The sequence below is a fragment of the Hemiscyllium ocellatum genome, chromosome 6 (assembly GCF_020745735.1).
Source record: "Hemiscyllium ocellatum isolate sHemOce1 chromosome 6, sHemOce1.pat.X.cur, whole genome shotgun sequence".
Lineage (NCBI taxonomy): Eukaryota > Metazoa > Chordata > Chondrichthyes > Orectolobiformes > Hemiscylliidae > Hemiscyllium > Hemiscyllium ocellatum.
The window spans coordinates 90,806,752-90,826,754 of NC_083406.1; the positions used below are offsets into that span (position 1 = coordinate 90,806,752).

Consider the following 20,003-nt stretch of genomic DNA (forward strand, 5'->3'; position numbering starts at 1 on the left):
AGCTAATACTCCTGCCTTTATTTGGATCTGTATCCTTAGGAATGTGCACAGTATTTTTTGGATGTTAAGGACAAAGACATTAGACATGCACTGGCTGGCCTTTTTGTAGAAATTCTATTTCCAGTGGCTGCAGTGAGTATAGTCAATTATATTAAACTTTAACAAACAAACAGAAATTGATGGAGAAACTCAGCAGATCTGGCAGCATCTGTGGTCACTACCTTTGAAATGTCAGCTCTGTCAGATCTGCTGAGTTTCTCCAGCAATTTCTGTTTTTGTTTGTTTCAGAAGTGCAGTATCTGCAGTTCTTTGTTTTATGTTAAATTAAGTTGTGTTCAATAAAGTGCACAGCATAAATGTAAGATTTTTATTATTTTTAAGGCTGTCAAGAATGAAGTTAATGTACCATGTCTTCGAAACTTTGTGGAGAGTCTCTATGACACAACTCTGGAATTATCAACACGCAAAAAACATTCACTGGTGAGTAAACCCTTCTGCTTACTAATGTAGAGTGTCATCCCTCAGGAAGGTGAAATTCATTTGTTTGTTATAAATCAATTGTATTATATTGTAAACCTGATCAGTTGGAATGTTTGAATATAAAATTGAAGCATTTAAAATATATTGTAAAACTGAACAGGAGGTATGTGATAGTTTTACTAATCGGTGTCATATGAATATAAAGCTGGAACATTGTCAGCCTATTACCAGCATTAGGGATGATAACAGTTACTGACAGTTTACTAATATCTACATTCCAGAATTAATAATTATTAAGTCATTAGTAGTACTGAAGGCTGATCATGTACAGCTGATTGTTATGAATTAATACAATTAGTTTTTTTTGTAATTTAAGTTGTAATTGACATTTGATGTGTTATCTACATCATTCAGTGATAACAATGAGAGCTCAGCCATAATTTATTAGTAGTGTAACTTTAAACTGGAATTTTATTCTAATTTGCAAAAAGGATTTGTTGACAGGTAACAAAAACACTAATTGTCTATTAAGTTTGACGTAAAGGATACCTAATGTTACACTAGTTAGCCAACCCTCCCAATTGTTCTAGAAGCTCCACAGCCAAGGACACAATCCACAGACACTGGATGTATACACCTTCCTCTACAGACATTGACATGCAGCATCTTGGCACTCTTCTAGTGCACTGGGTCTGGAAGCAGATTTGTATGCAGGGTAACTAACACTGGAAGACTGCAGCGAGGACACTTTGGACACAGGAACTGGCACCCAGTTCAAGGTCTCAAGTAGGCTAGATCTCAGTGCTGCTTACTTGTTCTCTTAGCACTCAGCATCTACCTGCATGCCTACAGCATCCACACTTTGCCTTGCCAATTAGCACGGTCACACAAGTAGGCAGCTTACCTCATTGCTGTGCAGTCCTCAGTCCAGGCTACATATCTTGCTATATACTGCATTAATCTTGTACCTGCTTCATGGATCTGTAGCTTATGTGGCAAGTGCACCGCTTGTGCAGCAAGCAGACAATCATGTCTCAAAGTCTGAGGGGAATACTTCTCACTGAAATCCATGATGGCACCAGTCAGTCAGAAGGTCACGACACAACATGTTAAGAGTTGCCTCCCATAACAACAATCCAGGAATTCACCACAGTCAGGTTCAATCTGGGGAGGCAAAGGCAGCCTTTGTGGTGAGACTGAGCCTTGGTAGGCTACTGTTCATCATTAAGGCCTTCAGGTCTGGGAAAGGATGAATTTAAATTGTGCAGGAGGATCTGCATGGGTAGGATATGGTGAAGCATGGCCAGGAAGGTGAGTAGAGTCATTCCACTATCAGGAGCAACCCAGCATTGACCCTCTGTGTATTACAGCTCCCTGACACAACCACTGCTGGTCATTTAATTGACAACTGGACCTTTGTGCACAAATAGAACTAAACATTTGGGGATGTTGAATGGGGAGGGCCTAAGGTCACAGCATGACCAATGACATGTATATGGCATTGTTCCCCCGCTTCCAGATGATGCAGTAGGCTCTCAGCACAGACCTCTATCAATTGAATTAGAATTAGAAACCTTACAGCTTGAATCAGGCTCGTTGGCCCAACATGTCCACACCAACCTTCCGAAGAGTAACCCACCCAGACCTTTTCCGTACTCTATCACTTATGTTTATCCCTGACTAATGTCCTTAACCGACGCATCCCTGAGCACTATGAGCGATTTAGCATGGCCAATTTACCTAACGTGCACATTTTTGGATTGTGATAGGAATCCCAGAGGAAACCCACGCAGACACAGGGAGATTGTGCAAACTCCACACAGACAGTCACCCAAGGCTGGAATTGAACCCAGGTCCCTGGCACTGTGAGGCAGCAATGCTAACCACTGAGCCACCATTCCACCACTTGAGCCTCGACTTTGGCCATGAAGTGATATGGATGATGTAGCAATGTGTTTAGCACCTACAGAGAGAGAGACAAAAAACAGGTATAAATATTCATACATCAACTGGGAGTAACATAAAAGTCATAGAGAAGTATAACATGGGAACAGTCCAACTCGTCCGTGCTGTCCAGATATCCTAACCTTATCTAGTCCCATTTGCCAGCACTTGGCCACTATCTCTCTAAACCCTTCCTTTTCATATACCCATCCAGGTGCCTTTTAAATGCTGCAATTGTACCAGTCATCACCACTTCCTCTGGCAGCTCATTTCATACACGTACCACCCTCTGTGTTAAAAAGTTGCCCCTTAGGTGCCTTTTATATCTTTCCCCTCTCGCCCTAAGCCTATGCCTTCTCGTTCTGGACTCCCCCACCCCAGGAAAAAGACTTTGTCTATTTATCCTATCCGTGTTCCTCATGATTTTATAAACCTCTATAAGGTTACCCTCAACCTCCACTCCAGGGAAAACAGCCCTAGCCTATTCAACCCTCCCTATAGCTCAAATCCTCCAAACCTGGCAGCATCATTGTAAATCTTTTCTGAACCTTTTCAAGTTTCACAACATCTTTCCAATAGGAACGAGAACAGAATTGCATGCAATATTCCAAAAGTGGCCTAACCAATGTCCTGTACAACTGCAACATGACCTCCCAACTCCTATACTCAATACTCAAGGTGGTGCTGGCTCGAAGGGCAGAATGGCGTACTCCTGCACCTATTGTCTATTGTATACCCTGACCAATAAAGGAAAGCAGACCAAACGCCATCTTCACTATCTTATCTACCTGCCACGTTATTTTCAAGGAACTATGAACATGCATTCCATGGTCTGTTTGTTCAGCAACACTCCTTAGGACTTTACCAATAAGAGTGTAAATCCTGCTCTGATTTGCTTTTCCAAAATGCAGCACCTCACATTTATCTAAATTAAATTCCATCTGTCACTCGTCAGCCCACTGGCCCATCTGAGGTAACCTTTGTGCTGTCCACTACACCTCCAATTTTGGTGTCATCTGCAAACTTACCAACTATACCTCCTGTGTTCACATTCAAATCATTTATATAAATGACGAAAAAGTAGTGGACCCAGCACTGATCCTTGTGGCACTCCACTGGTCATAGGTCTCCAGTCCGAAAAACAACCCTCCAGCACCACTCTGTCTTCTACCTTCGAGCCAGTTCTGTATCCAAGTGGCTAGTTCTCCCTGTATTCCATGAGATGTGACCTTGCTAACCAGTTTCCCATATGAACCTTGTTGAACGCCTTACTGAAGTCCATATAGATCACATCTACCACTCTGTCCTCCTCATCAATTCTCTTTGTTATTTCTTAAAAAAACTCAAACCAAGTTCCTGAGACATGATCTTCCATGCACAAAGCCATGTTGACTATCCCTTATCAGTCCTTGCCTTTCCAAATACATATAAATCCTGTCCCTCAGGATTCACTCCAACAACTTGCCCACCACCGATGTCAGGTTCACTGGTCTATAGTTCCCTGGCTTTTCCTTACCACCTTTTCTTAAATAATGGCACCACGTTAGCCAACCTCCAGTCCTCCGGCACCTCACTTGTGACTATGGATGATACAAATATCTCAGCAAGAGGACCAGCAATCACGTCCCTAGCTTCCCACAGTGTTCCAGGGTAACTAATCAGGGAATTTATTCACTTTTATGCATTTCAAGACCTCCAGCACCACCACCTCTGTAATATGGACATTTTTCAAGATGTCACCATCTATTTCCCTACATTTTATATCTTCCCTGTCCTTCTCCACAATAAACACTGATATAAAATACTTGTTTCGTATCTCCCCCATTTCCAAGTCATTGTCACCTTTGCCTCCAAACTGCCTCATTAAGATTTCTTCTTGAGATCTTGGTTGTTAATTTTGATTGAGTCTTTTGAGGAAGAGACGGAATATTGATAATAGAAACCGTGCAGGCCTTTGGGCCACACTGACCATCTGAAGAGTATCCCACCCCACTACCCTGTCCCTGTAACCCAGCATTTCCCATGGCTAATTCACCTAGTATACTCATCCCTGTACTCTATGGGCAGTTTAGCTTGACCAATACACCAAAAAGCATGAATTTCTTTGGATTGTGAGAGGAAACCAGAGCACCCAGGGAAACCCACGTAGACATGGGGAGAATGTGCAAACTCCACACAGCCAGTTGTGTGAGACTGGAGTCAAGCTCGGGAGCCTGGTGCAATTAGGCAGCATTGCTAACAACTGAGTTGCTGTGTCTGAGAGTAGGGCATGTATGTTGTCTACCTGGACTATGATGTGGAGGTGCCGGTGTTGGACGGGATTGGACAAGGTCAAAAATCACACGACACCAGATTCAATGGGTTTATTTGAAAACACTAGCTTTTGGAGTGCAACTTCTTCACCGGACTATACTAAAGCTTTTGACATGGTAGGCTGGTTCAGAAGATTAATTCATGGGGAATTTGTAAATTGGATCCAAAGTTAGCTTTGTCATAGAAGGTGGAGGGGTCTGACTGGAGACCAGTGATCAGTTGTGTTCTGCAAGTACTCTGCTTTTAATGTATATGTGATTTGGATCAAAATCTAGGTGGTCTGATAGGTAAGATTGCAGACAACACGAAAATTGGTGGAGTTGTGAATCGTGAAGAAGGTTGTCAAAGGATATAGCAGGATTAAAATCAATTGGAAAGTTGGGTGAAGAAATAGCAGATGCAGTTTAATCCAGTTAAGTGTGAGCTGATGCATGTTGGGAAGTCAAATGCAAGAGAAAAGTATATAGTAAAAGGTAGGACACATAGGAGCATAGATGTACAGTGGGGGTGGTGGGGGATTTGGGGTGTAAGTCCATAGTGCCCTAAAAGTAGGTACACAAGTGGATAAGGTGGTAAAGAATACATATGACATGCTTGCCTTCATTGCTCGGGACATTTGAGTATAAAAATTGGCACGTCATGTTGCAGCTGTATAAAACTTTAAGCCAAAGAGGCTCAACTTGACTCTGGCAAGACTTCCTTTGGCAAGTCTCTCTTGTCCAATAAAAGCACCAAAGGCACTACACCTGCAGGCCAACTGGCCTCCACAACCAAGCAGGGTCTGTCCACCACATCTATAGATCAAGCGAATACACTAAAATACAGAGGGATGGAAAGGAAGGTAGCATTAGTTTAGAATGGCATCCTGATCGGCACAGACATGATGACCCAAGGGGCCTGTTCCTCTACTGTACTGTTCTATGACGTTCCTTTCCCTCTCTCTGTATTTTAGTGTATTCCCTTGATCTATAGATGTGGTGGACAGATCCTGCTTGGTTGTGGAGGCCAGTTGGCCTGGAGGTGTAGTGCCTTTGATGCTTTTATTGGACAAGAGAGACTTGCCAAAGGAATTCTTGCCAGAGTCAAGTTGAGCCTCATTGGCTTAAGCTTCCAAGGGTCAAAGAGGTGTAAGTGGAAGTGGAGGACCTGGCCACCTCTGCAGAGAAAATGCCAAGGAGGTCTATGTATGGTTCATTCTCTGATTTTGTGCCTCCTGACACTGATCTGTCTCCTTGTGAGAAGGACCATGGAATGGGTTCACGGTTCCCTGTCCTCCTGTCACCTCGTATTTGATCCAGAGGACCAATTCATGGGGAGCTGGAGTGCATGTTTGTGTGCACTTCCATCTGTGGTTGCTGGACCAGGCTCACCATGACAGCTGCCAGCCAGTGCATGGAGGCAAACAGAGTTGCATGAATTGCTGTCCATATGAAGCTTCTGAGCAATGAGGGCTGATGTGTCCCAGATGCTGGTCTGGTCTGCTGCTGTTGCTTCACTCTAAATTTGGGTGAAGTCTGTAATAAGATCATCCCTTCCCTGGGGTCTGATGGTGCCTGGGCTCCAACCATCCTCTCAGTGTGCTCTTCTTTATTAGCCAGCTGCAGAGCTGTCTCTGTGCAGAACTCAACAACATATTTGCCCACACTATTTATGCCTAATAGTCACACAAAGGTGTCCTTACATAAGCTGGAAGGGGTTGCAGAATGTTCTGAGGAAGGGTCACTCAATTAGAAATGTTAATTCTCAACAGATGCTGCCTGCCCTCCTGAGATTGTTCAGGAATTTTTGTTTTTGTTGCAGCATGTAGTCTTGTCAGTGTTTTCTCTGAGGATTCAGTGCACTTGTGCTCAGAGGTCCAGGAGGATCATTTGGGGAACCAAACATTTCTCTGAAGTGGGAGGCGAGCTGTGCCTGCAATACATGAGAGAACTGGCATTGTGGCCAGTGATTAAAAGTGGTGTGCAATGAATTAGACTTGCAGCGTACTTATTGGGAGAGTGGCAGTGGCATGTAAACTGGTGCTTACCAGTTTGGATGTTTCTGTGTCCCTGTAGATGATGTCCTTGACAGAGTATGGATTATCTCTTTGTAGGCAGTAAGCATCTGATGTTGAGCGTTTTCCCCCCTCCCTCATCACCACCCATATGGTTTGCTGTGCCCCATTATAATGGTCTCCTGCAATAACAGAAAAGAAAGGAATGAGTCATAGAGCCATAGAGATGTACAGCATGGAACCAGACCCTTCGGTCCAACCCGTACATTCCAACCTGATATCCCAACCCAATCTAGTCCCACCTGCCAGCACCCGGCCCATATCGCTCCAAACTCTTCCTATTCATATACCCATCCAAATGCCTCTTAAATGTTGCAATTGTACCAGCCTCCATCACTTCCTCTGGCAGCTCATTCCATACACGTACCACCCTCTGTGTGAAAAAGTTGCCAGGTAGGTGTCTTTTATATCTTTCCCCTCTCACCCTAAACCTATGCCCTCGAGTTCTGGACTCCCCGACCCCAGGGAAAAGACTTTATCTATTTACCCTATCCATGTCCCTCATAATTTTGTAAGCCTCTATAAGGTCGCCCCTCAGCCTCTGATGCTCCAGGGAAAACAGCCCCAGCCTGTTCAGCCTTTCCCTATAGCTCAAATCCTCCAACACTGGCAACATCCTTGTAAATCTTTTCTGAACCCTTTCAAGTTTTTCGCAACATCTTTCCAATAGGAAGGAGACCAGAATGCACACAATGTTCCAACTGTGGCCTAACGAATGTCCTGTACAGCCGCAACATGACCTCCTGACTCCTGTACTCAATACTCTGACCAATAAAGGAAAGCATACCAAACGCCTTCTTCACTACCCTATGTACCTGTGAGGAGGAGCTATGAACCTGCACTCCAAGGTCTCTTTGTTCAGCAACACTCCCTCAGACCTTATCATTAAGTGTATAAGTCCTGCTAAGATTTGCTTTCCCAAAACGCGGCACCTCACATTTATCTGAATTAAACTCCATCTGCCACTTCTCAGCCCATTGGCCCATCTGGTCCAGATCCTGTTGTAATCTGAGGTAACCCTCTTCACTGTCCACTACATCTCCAATTTTGGTGTCATCTGCAAACTTCCTAACTGTACCTCTTATGCTCACATCCAAATCATTTATGTAAATGACAAAAAGTAGAGGACCCAGCACCGATCCTTGTGGCACTCCACTGGTCACAGGCCTCCAGTCTGAAAAACAACCCTCCACCACCACCCTCTGTCTTCTACCTTTGAGCCAGTTCTGTATCCAAATGGCTAGTTCTCCCTGTATTCCGTGAGATCTAACCTTGCTAATCAGTCTCCCATGGGGAACCTTGTCGAACGCCTTACTGAAATCCATATAGATCACATCTAGCGCTCTGCCCTCATCAGTCCTCTTTGTTACTTACTCAGAAAACTCAATCGAGTTTGTGAGACATGATTTCCCATGCACAAAGCCATGTTGACTATCCCTAATCAGTCCTTGCCTTTCCAAATACATGTATATCCTGTCCCTCAGGAGTCCCTCCAACAACTTGCCCACAACTGACATCAGGCTCACTGGTCTGTAGTTCCCTGGCTTGTCCTTACCACCCTTCTTAAACAGTGGCACCACGTTAGCCAACCTCCAGTCTTCTGGCATCTCACCTGTGACTATCGATGATACAAATATCTCAGCTCCGTTAGCTAGGCAGCTGGTCTATAGTGCAGTGAATAAATGAAATAACAATGGCTGTTGGTGCTGCTGCATGTGAGGGAAAGTTCTACAGTGTTTGAAGGATTAAGAAAGCAGCATTGAGGACATGCAGGGTTGGTAGTGTGAGAGGTTGGGGATTGAGAGCAACTGAGGGAAGATGTTCCATACAGTTATGAGAGTGGCAGAATGTGAACATTGTGGGAGGTAAGTACATTGCAGAAATAGTGTGAGTGTGAGGTAGCAGAGAAAAGAGTGTGGCAATTCCTCTGGCAGAGCAGAGAAAATCGTTGATCTTCTTGCTGCACTGCTCGACGTTTCTCCACTTCCTTGAGACATCATTGATCCAATTTTGGATCAGCTAGCAGGGTGACAGCTCTTTTTGCTGGTCCTCCAGAAAGACAATGGCTTTCTGTTGGAACACCCCATGCACCAAGACCTCCAGGTTCCTTGTAGAAAAATCATGGAGCTATCTTGCCTTCCTCTACCATGGGTGACAGGGCAGCTTTGGAAATGGCCAGAGCTCATTTAGGTCCACAGCATTCATTTAAAGATAGAAAGTTGTAGGTCATCTGGCAGATACATGCTGAGTGACAAGTTTTTCTGCCAATGGCATGTGGTAAGATCATGTGGAAATTTAGATGAGAAAGTTGCCATGGGGATGTGATAGGTAATTAATATGGCAATGTTTGTAAGAATTGGGCAGAAAACCCACTAGACCTCACAGCAAAAATAAACTCAGGGGTGGGATCCAAGATGGCGGCAACCCAGCAAGTCTGAGTCTGCAGTGCTCCTCCCAAGACTTGGGCAAAGTGGGTCACCCACTCCCACCACACTCACCAAATCATTTAAAGTAGCTGTTTAATTTAATTAGTTGTTTAGTATTGAATTTAAACAATTTAATCTTCAGTAAAAATAACTAAAGGGAAGGGAACCCGCAGCTCTCAGCAAGCAGGAACCCCTCCCCCACCCTCTCCAGCTGCAGCAGAGGCATCAGCAGCAGCCCCGGGGGACTTAGCTATGGTGGCGAGCCTTGTGGAAATCATCTCCAAACTGGATGCGAAGATCGACGATTTTATTGAAGAATCCCGAAGTCAATGGGACTCACTCTCGGCTGCGCTGCAAAAGCACGACCAAGACATTAAGGAAATTGAGCGCCGGGTCGGAGGAGTGGAGCTAATGGCCGCGACCTCCGAAACTACAGCGCAATCAGCCGTGGATCGGGTCCGGACTCTCGAACAGCGAGTCCGGACCTTAGAGAACCACATTGACGACCTCGAGAATCGAGGTCGTCGAAAAAATATTTGTTTGCTGGGCTTCCTGAACGGGAAGAGGAAGGCCAGCTTACAAGGTTCCTTGAACAGTTGCTTCCACAGCTGTTAAATCTGGAGGCTGGATCCGACCAGGTAAGGGTAGAATGGGCCTACCGGGTTGTAATATGCGGGTCCGGCTCGAACCAGCGCCCTCACCCGGTCCTGTTCTAGCTGCAGAGCTATAAGGAGAGACAGATACTCCTAGAAGCCTCTAGAAATCTGGGAAAAGATCCCCAAGCCATGATCTATAAAGGATCCAAGACCGTGTTATTCCAGGACTTTTCCCCAGCTCTGGTCCAAAAGAGGAAGGCATTCGATGAGGCGAAGAAGTGTTTAAGGGACTTAAATATTCAGTGCTCCTTACGCTACCCAGCGACGCTACGCTTTAACCATGAAGGATCCGTGTATAACTTCAGATCGCCAGAAAAAGCCATGGAATTTTTGGACTCTCTTAGATAATTTGTAAGAGATAATTGATGTTGGTTTGCCTTCCCCACCCCCCCCCACTCCAGTTTATATCTCCCCTTTTTTTACCTTACTGTTTAATATTATCTTGGGGGGTGGGAAGGGGGATTTATTTATTTGTTCTCTACTTAACGATTTTCTCCCTCCCTTGGTTTTTTTTTATTATTCTGTGTATATCTATATATATAGGCTGGGGGGTCTAGTTAATGTTGGTGGGGGGAGGTGGTTACCTTATTCTATTTTACCTCTGTCTCTAGGAGCGGGGTTGTTTTCCCTTGTTATTTTGTATTATTACATTTAATTATTACTTGTTGAGGTTTTATAGTTATATATGTTTATATTTGATATATTACCAAATATATCCAGGTGTTGGTGTGGGTGGGGGGGTGGGGGTAGGATGCTCACTGTTAACTCTAGCTCTGTAGTATATTTGAATTTTCCTCATCCTATTGAGGAGCACCTGGGTCAAGAGTGGGGCACTGGTTGGGAGAAGATACGATGGACCTTTGGAAAGGAAGTGATACCCCCTAGGAACAAGGGGGAGAATCTCCATTTAAATATGTTTTATATTTCTTTTATTTAGAAATAGTTTTTTTATTATACTATTGTGAGTGTATTAGAGAGCCTTTGTTTTTGTGAATTTTATATGGTCTATGTTTGGGATGTTCTGGATAGGGGTTCCCCTCCTGATGGGTCTCGGATTTGCCCAGACGATTATGATTGAAAGTCGGTTAAGTGGTGCACCTGGAATGTCAAGGGGAGTAATTCGCCAGTCAAAAGGAAGAAAATATTATCAAATCTCAAGAAAGAAAGGGTTGATATAGCTCTCCTACAGGAGACATACTTATTGGATAAAGAACACTTGAAATTACGACAGGGTGGATTTGATCAGGCCTTTTTTTTTCTTCTTTTAGCTCAAAAAACAGGGGAGTTGGTGTTCTTATTCGAAAGAATTTCCCTTTCAAAATCCTAAATCAGATAAAAGTCGAATCTGGATGATATATTCTGATTAAAGCCCTTATAAATGGAGAGGAATATGGGATTTTAAATTTGTATTGTCCCCCGGCACATCCTTTTAAATTTATAACGGAAGCCTTCTCAAAATTGATGGCTCTCGGTGCCCGTCATACAATTATAGGGGGAGACTTTAATTGTATTATGGACCTGGAAATAGATAGGATTCCCAACAGTACTGCAGGAGTATTTCCCAGATCTAGACAATTGGTGGATTTGAACAAAGAATTAGGATTAGTAGATGTATGGAGATGTCTTCATTCACAGGACAGAGATTTTTCTTTTTACTCCAATCCACAGAAATGTCATACCAGAATTGATATGTTTTGTTGTCACCTCGATTTTTTTTTAAAATTCCATATCATCCTGTAAAATAGGTAGTACAGCAATTTCTGATCCCGCTGCTGTATATATGGAAATCAAGGCGAGGAACAATGGGACATCCCCTCGGCATTGGCGTATGGACCCCTTCCTGATGAAAGATAGTAGATTTGTAAAGTACTTCTCTCAAGAACTTAAAACTTTTTTAGAAATTAATTTAGGTACGGCTAGCAACCCATCAATGATGTGGGAGACCATCAAAGCTTACGCGCGAACTTTGATCATCTCATACTCAGCGACCCAGAAAAAATTAAAGGGAGAACAACAGCGTCTGCTCGAAGCTCGCTTAAAAGCAGCTGAAACAGCATACGCTGATGGATCTTCTATTATCAAATTGCAAAGGATTACAGCCCTTAGGACAGCTCTAAACACCACGCTTACCCAAATAGCTAAGAGGGAAATATTATTTGCAAAACAAAGGTTATATGAATTTGGCGACAAACCAGGTAGATACTTAGCATTTCTTGCAAAGAAAAAAAAATGCCCCTCAAGCTATCATGTCTATCAAGGAAAGTACGGGTATTTTGACTCATGATCATAAAAGGATTAACACAATCTTTAGAAAATTTTATTCTGATTTATAGAAATCGCAGGATTGTGAAGACAGGACTAGGAGGATGCAATCATTTTTTAAAAATTTGACCTTTCCGGACTTAACTCCGGAACAGGTATTGGTCTTAAATGCTCCCCTAACAGTCCAAGAAATACTTGACACAATCAGGCAACTTCAGAGCGGTAAGGAACCTGGCCCAGATGGCTTTCAAGCTGAATTCTATAAAGAATTTACAGGAGTATTGGCTGGTCCACTTATGGACATGTACAACTACTCATATAGTCAGGGCTGTCTCTCACCTTCGTTGGAAGAGGCAAATATCTCTCTTATCCTTAAAAAAGGAAAGGACCCAGAAGATTGCGTGTCATACAGACCGATATCCTTGCTAAATGTAGACTTTAAAATCCTTTCTAAAACATTAGTCCTGAGACTAGAAAGGATATTGCCACATATCATAAAGGAGGATCAGACAGGGTTTATTAAGGGCCATAGATCATCCTGGTAATATTAGAAGTGTTTTGAATATGATTCAAGCCTGCCAGCAGGAGGCATATACCAGGAGTAGTAGTCTCATTAGACGCGGAAAAGGCATTCGATAGGGTTGAATGGTCATATTTGTTTTATACATTGGAAAGGTTTGGTGTTGGTAAGGTGTTTACCAAATGGGTCTCAACATTGTATAGTGATCCCAAAGCAGTTGTGGCTACCAATGGATTAGGCTCGGATAACTTCAGTGTGGATAGGGGCTGCCGTCAGGGATGTCCTCTCTCGCCATTGTTATTTACACTAATATTTGAACCACTAGCAGAAGCTATACAGGCTGATCGTAATATAACGGCCCCGAGGATTGGTACAGGTAAACATAAAATTACCCTTTATGCAGATGATGTTCTTCTTTTCCTCAGTAATCCTCTGATGTCCGTGCCTCACTTAATCCAAGTTATTAATACATTTGGTGCATTCTCAGGCTATAAAATTAATTTCTCAAAATTGGAGGCTATCCCAATGGGTGGCCTTGCTATGATACCACTTAGTGGACGGATCCCACTTTCCCTTTCGGTGGTCCCTGGAGGGTTTCTTATATTTAGGCATTTTTATTGCCCCAGTATTTGCTCAGTTATACAAGGCTAACTTTGTGCATTTACTGGAAAGGATAAGGCAGAACCTCCAGCGATGGGGAGACCTTCCAATTTCCTGGCCGGGTAGAATTAAAATGAATGTTCTGCCCTGTCTCCTATACCCTATGAGAATGCTTCCGGTGATGCTGCCAAGGCTGGCACTACGTAAATTATATGGCTGGTTGGGTTCCTTTATCTGGAATGATAGATGGCCCATCATTAAGCTGAAGAAGCTACAGCTTCCACAGGCAAGGGGAGGATTGACTTCCCAGATTTTAGGAAATACCAGTTACGTTCCCTATTAAGTTACATAGCTGATTGGGTCTTGTCTGACCCGCAATCAATCTGGCTGGACATCGAGGCTTCTCAAGTAAAATGCCCACTTATTAACCTTTTATTTTCAGACAAGAGGAAGATCATTACGGATCACTGTAAAAATCCTATAATACTAAACACAATTAAAGCTTGGAATATAATGCGGCAAAATGAGGGCAACTCACAAAACATCTCACTGTGTGCCGATAGTGGGAGCATGGGGATTTCAACCGGGATTTACAGATGCCACTTTTAAACTCTGGAGATCCAGGGGTATCTCATGTTTAGGGGACCTATTTAAAGAAGGGGCCCTGATGTCTTTTGAACAGCTGCGCCAGAAATTCGGATTACCTAATGGAGACCTCTTTCGATACTTCCAAATTCGAGATTAGATACAGAAGAAGATTACATTAATAGATAGTCTTTATAAATCAGATAGAGAATGTAGAGTGCTATGGCCAATGGGGGTATTTTCCGTCAGTACTATTTATCATTTACTACATGATGAAATATCGGGAGATATGGACAATCTGCTTAAAACATGGGATCAGGATTTGAGACTAGAAATCTCTATAGAAACGTGGAATGACATTTGGGAAAACGCCAGAAGAATCACCATCTGCAACAGAACTCAAGCTATCCAGCTGAAGATATTTCATAGTGCCCATATAACACTGGATCGATTGGCAAAATTTAAGGCAGGGGCATCTCCAATGTGTTCCAAATGTAAAATAGAGGTGGGCACTCTTGTACATTGCCTATGGACCTGTCATAAGATCCGTAGATACTGGACTAAAGTAGCAAGTACCCTGACAGAAATTTTAGGAATGGAAATTAAAGTGGACCCTGTATCTCTCCTTTTGGGCTTTTCTAACTTACCCTCCCTGGATATGCATGGGAAGAGATTATTTTCTATTCTCTCTTTCTGTTCAAGGAAAAATATTTTGGTAAACTGGGTGGCTGAGGGGCCCCCTGGACTTTCAAATTGGCACAGATTAATCATGGAATGTATTCCCCTTGACTTCCTTACAAATATGGTGCACCAAAAGACCGAATTATTTCATAAAATATGGCAGCCCTTCTTGAATTATATAAATACAGATATTTCGACTATCCTAACAAGGGCTTTTAATTAATTGAGATTGTGAACCTGGCTGGTCAGGGGCCCTTTGGGAGAGGAATCCCGCACGAATACGGATTTTGTTACATTTGATGTTAACACATTCCGAGCATGTATCTCACTATCCAATTTCTGTGTTATCTGTTGGGTTTTTTTTTCTTTCTCTTATTTGAATAATGTAAGAGACTTAATTATACACTCTGTTTAGTTGTAGGTTAGATTAGTAGTTAGTTGAGTTTTGTTTTGTTTTTCTCTCGGTATTTTTCTTTTGTTAAATTTTGGTTAATATTTATTTAAGATTTAATTGTATATCAATGTTTGTACTTGAGAGCTTTTTTATTTATGTAAACTTGTAAAAATGTTAAATTTCCAATAAAATATCTATTAAAAAATCTCAACACAACTCATACTTATTTTAAAACAAATAAGATTCAGTCCGTTGAAGAATAGAAGCAGGAATTCGGTCTACTGAACCTGCTTCACTATTCATCATGATCATAGTTGATCCTGTGTCTCAATGTTATACTCCTGCAAACTCACCATTACTCTCGCATTTAATTAGATTAGATTAGATTACTTAGATTACTTACAGTGTGGAAACATGCCCTTCGGCCCAACAAGTCCACACTGACCCTCCGAAGAGCAACCCATCCAGATCCATTCTCCTACATTTACCCCTTCCCTCACACTACGGGCAATTTAGCATGGCCAATTCACCTAACCAGCACATAAGGGAATATCTTCACTTTTATCCATGTCATTTTGCAGCAGCCATCACTCAATTTATCTAAATCACCCTGAAGCCTCTTTATAGCTTCTTCACCATTCTCACCCCCAACTAGTTTTGTGTCATCAGCAATTTTTGAAACTTTATATTTGATATCCAAATATTAATATATATTGTGAACAACTGGCTCCAAGCACCAAACCCTGCTGTATCCCATGTCATCACCTTCCATTCCAAAAATGACCCATTAATTCTGACTCCAATCACTGCTGAAGATCCAACACACAGATTTCCAGGAGCTGCAATTCCTACAGTTTATGTGCATGTCATCACCTGTGTCCTTTATTGTGCAGAATGAGCATTCTATAATTTAAAGAATATTAAATATACACCGTATGCCTTATGTTGCAAAATACTGTGGATGGTGGAAATCTGGAATGAAAATAGAAAATGCTGGCGAACCTTGTTCACGTCTTCCCCCTTTCATATCTGAAGAAGAGCCCGATCACTTACCGTTTTGCTGTCTCCGTAGATACTGCCAAACATGCTAAAGTTTTCCAGTGTTTTCAGTTTTATTAACTTGTCTACTCATCTCATGATGCTGACTGCCTATCACAAGGTCCTCAACTTGTCTCTTTATTTATCAGTGTTGAAATTAATTTTTCAAATACTTGCCTGTTCAGCGAGTCTATTAATAATCTGCTATAATTTCATGCAGTCCTCTTCAGTATTGATCATAACTCAAACTTGATGTCATGTACAAATTTGGAAATTGTGTTTTTGAATCTGAAGTCCAACTCATGAGTACAGAAATAATATTCTTTTCATTTACTTTGAAGACATCCAAAACTTACAAAAGATTTAGAAATCGGGGGTAGAGGGGTGTGGATGAGAGATTGTTTGACTGTTTACTTTCGAGTTGTTGTAAAAAGGATGTAGAAATGAATGTATCTAATGGCAAGAGTGTTGGGTCAGTGGTCAGAGACAGAAGCTGATATGGTGAAATGTCCAGTGTGTCCAGACAATACGGGGTGATGCTAATTCTGGGTCACATCTATCTCTTAACCAATATTAGTAAATAGACTAACTAACTGTGGTTACTCATCTCGTTTCTTTTGTGACATCACATTGTGGATAATTCCTGAAAATATGGAAGTGGTTCTCTGTCTGTCTATATAGTCAAATGATTTCTTTTATATTCCTCTGTTTGTTCCACAGGCTTTATTCCCTTTGGTAACCTGCCTTCTCTGTGTCAGCCAGAAACAATTCTTCCTTGTTCGATGGCACATCTTCCTGAACAATTGTTTATCCAATCTCAAAGTCAGTAAAAGAGTTTTTTCAATTATTTGTGGGTTTGTGCAGTTACTCTCAAGATGTATTTTGTTTTGTACTTGGCATGTGACTTTTTGAAAATTCCCAAACTGGAAATCCTGTCTGCTGACTTAGTGGGGAGGTACAATCAAGGGATTCTTCTATTATGGCATGATATAATTACAACTCCATTGCTCCCCAACTCCCCCCCCAATTTTGATCCTCACCCACCTCATTAGTGTCCTCTAGGTGCAATCCACCGAAGCTGCCTCAGATTAACTCTGGGGTCCAGCCTTGATCATTGTTCCTTGTTTGGGACCACTCCTGACCTAGCAATGACTAGTGGTGCAACTGTTATAAGGGTATCCTTATTACCTGGGAATGAAAATCATAACATTGGGAAATCAGTAACCTAACAACAATAAAATCTGGCCATGATTTCATGACCCAGTGGAGGTGGTGTTGCTCCTGACTCATTAATTAGGGTAGATACAAAAAAATCTGCATATGCTGGAATCCAAAGTAGACAGGCAGGAGGCTGAAAGAACACAGCAAGCCAGGCAGCATCAGGAGGTGCAGAAGTCAGTGTTTCGGGTGTAATCCTTCTTCAGAATTGCCCTGTCCCCTCACTTGGGAAACAGGGCAATCACCTGCATGAAATGTTCTGATCCATGTAATTCTATAGTGGTGCAGTTTGAAGTACAGATTGTTTTGATATAACGCACATTCTGTTAACACAAATTGGCCATAACATGATTGATGAATTGTGGATCCTGTTTGGATAATGCTAACTTTCTACCGAATGGGTATAGTGATCTTGTACAGTGCGATTTTCTACAGTGGTTTTCCATAGCGTGATTTTCTATAGCAAAGGGTAGCAGTGGAACACAACTGTCCCCTTATAGTAGAACGACCTGTAATCAATTTAGTGCATTGTCCATAAGTGTGATTATAGAGTCATGGTTTTAGCCACGTGAATTGATTTTGTATACTGTTATAGAATGCAGAAAAATGTGGTTCTTATTTATGCTTTCTCATTGAATATCAGCTAGAAATCAGTGTACAACTGTAGGTTGAACAACATACTGTTCAATTATATCAAGATGTCCTTACTTTTATATTCCATCCTCCTTACAATAAAGGCCAAATTTCCATTTGTTTCCTTAATTGCTTGTAGCAGATTCACGTATGCTTTTTTGAATTAATGTGTAGGGATCCCTCTGTATGGCAGCTTTCTGCAGTTTTTCCATTTAGATAATATTCTGCTTTTCTATTCTTCCATGAAGATGAATAACCTCCCATTTTCTTTCTTTATACTCTATTAACTGCCATATTTGTCTTACTTACTTGACCAGTCTATACCTCTTAAAGGACTCTTCATGTCATTCTTTTAATTTGCTTTTCCACCTAGTTTTGCACAATGAGTAAATTCAGCTACAATACACTCTCCCTTCATTCTTGTCATTAATATAGTTTGTAAATAACTGAGGCCTCACTACTAATTTCCTGTGGTATTTCACAATTTGCCATGATCTATTTGTTTCTGTTAGTTCTGATACATTACCCACATCACCATGAACTCCTACCTTTTGCGGTAACTTTCTTACTTTATCTTATCTAATGGAAACCTAAGTACATATGTCCACCAGTTTCCCTTTATTGATCCTGTTTTTATATTTTCAAATATTAAATACAATTTCTTTTCATACAACAATGTTAATTAACTAAATTGTATAATGATTTTCTAAAGGTACTGCTATTACTTCCTTATTAATCCTAATTTATTTTAAAACCTTAGAATGTAGGCCATCAGGTCCAGTGAACTTGACAGCCGTCAGTCCATTTTTTTTTGCATAGCTTATTTAATGGTTGTAATTATTTTAAATTCTTCCTTTGCTTTTTTCCTCTTGATTTTCTACTGTTCTAGAACGCATGTTATATTTTCTGTTGTGAAGGCAGGTATAATACTTGTTTAAAGTCTCTGCTATTTTACTGCATCCCATTATGAATTTGCCATCCTTGTCTTTTAAGAGACAAGTTTACTTTAGCTATCTTTCATGTACTTGTAAACGTTCTTCTTGTCCGTTTTTGTATTTCTTGCCAATTTATTGTCACATGCTGATTTCTCCTTTTTTTCAGTGATGCTTGGGAAATTTTGGGGAAATTCTATTGGTGTATTTTGCAGCATTGTAATCTTTTATTTCAATTTGATAACTTTACTAACTTCCTTGCATCACCACAGATGTTTCATCCCTCTTATAGAGTCTCTTCCCCCAAAATATATTTTTGTTGAGTGTTATGAAATGCCTTCTTTAAAGTCTGTCATTCTCTGTTATCTTAGCTTTTAACTTATTTTCCTAGTTTACTCTGCTGTCTTACTTCAGTTGTTTAAGTTCAAGCCATGAGTTTCCGATACAAGTTCCTTATCTGCAAACGGAATGTGAAATTCAGTCATGTTATAATCACTCTTGATCCTGTCAGATCATTCATTAATCTTGTCTTAATATATATCATCAAGGTCAAAAACAGCCTGACCCTTGGCTTGGTTCTCTGAACTCATCCTGAAGGCTACCATTACCAGATTGTTTTGTCCAAATGTATGAAGGTTAAAAAAAAAATAAGTAATTGTTTTTATTATGCTACCCATTATTTCTTCATTTACATGTTGAACTTAAGTTTTGCTGTCTTTAGGGGACAATAAACTACTTCCACCCAAACTGTGTTCTTCCCTTTATTTCACCAAATTAATTCTAAATCTTAATCTCCTGGGCCAAGTTCATTTCACACCATTATGTTAGACTCATCTTTGTTGACAGATCAAACCTAATTTCTTTTTTCCTTTCTTTCATATCATTCCAAATTATCAAACACTCTTAATCTTCAGTTTTCAGTCTTTTGTCAGCTTATAGCCACCTTCCTGCAACAGCCAAGGTATTTCTTTATTTTTACTTGCTCCGTTAGTTTATTTATGTTGTTTATGAATGCTCTGTGCATTTTAATACAGAGCTTATGTTTTTTTTTACCATTTTGTCCTATTTGTGTTGCACTTTTGTGTTTTCAGAATGTGTCTTTTCCTGTCAGACTCTGGTTCCCATTTTTCGTTTCATTACCCTGCACTATTGTCTTGTCCTTTCCTTTTCATTTTTTAAAGTTTCCACTCACCTGACACCTTCCCATAATTGATCCCAGCATAGTTCACTTAAAACTGATCCTCAATGGTGCAGCTTCCTTTTCCCCA

The 20,003-nt window shown here is 41.2% G+C and overlaps 1 protein-coding gene across 8 annotated transcripts in view; it reads left to right on the forward strand.

Annotated features, from left to right (window-relative positions):
- Positions 1 to 20,003, forward strand: part of LOC132816485 (protein furry homolog) — a 397,881-nt gene that overhangs the window by 174,631 nt on the left and 203,247 nt on the right. For all 8 annotated transcript variants that reach the window (XM_060826132.1, XM_060826128.1, XM_060826135.1 and 5 more), the window contains exons 9-11: positions 40 to 132; positions 382 to 480; positions 16,673 to 16,774. In XM_060826132.1, coding sequence (XP_060682115.1) covers positions 40 to 132; positions 382 to 480; positions 16,673 to 16,774 — 294 coding nt within the window. The remainder of the gene's footprint in view (positions 1 to 39; positions 133 to 381; positions 481 to 16,672; positions 16,775 to 20,003) is intronic.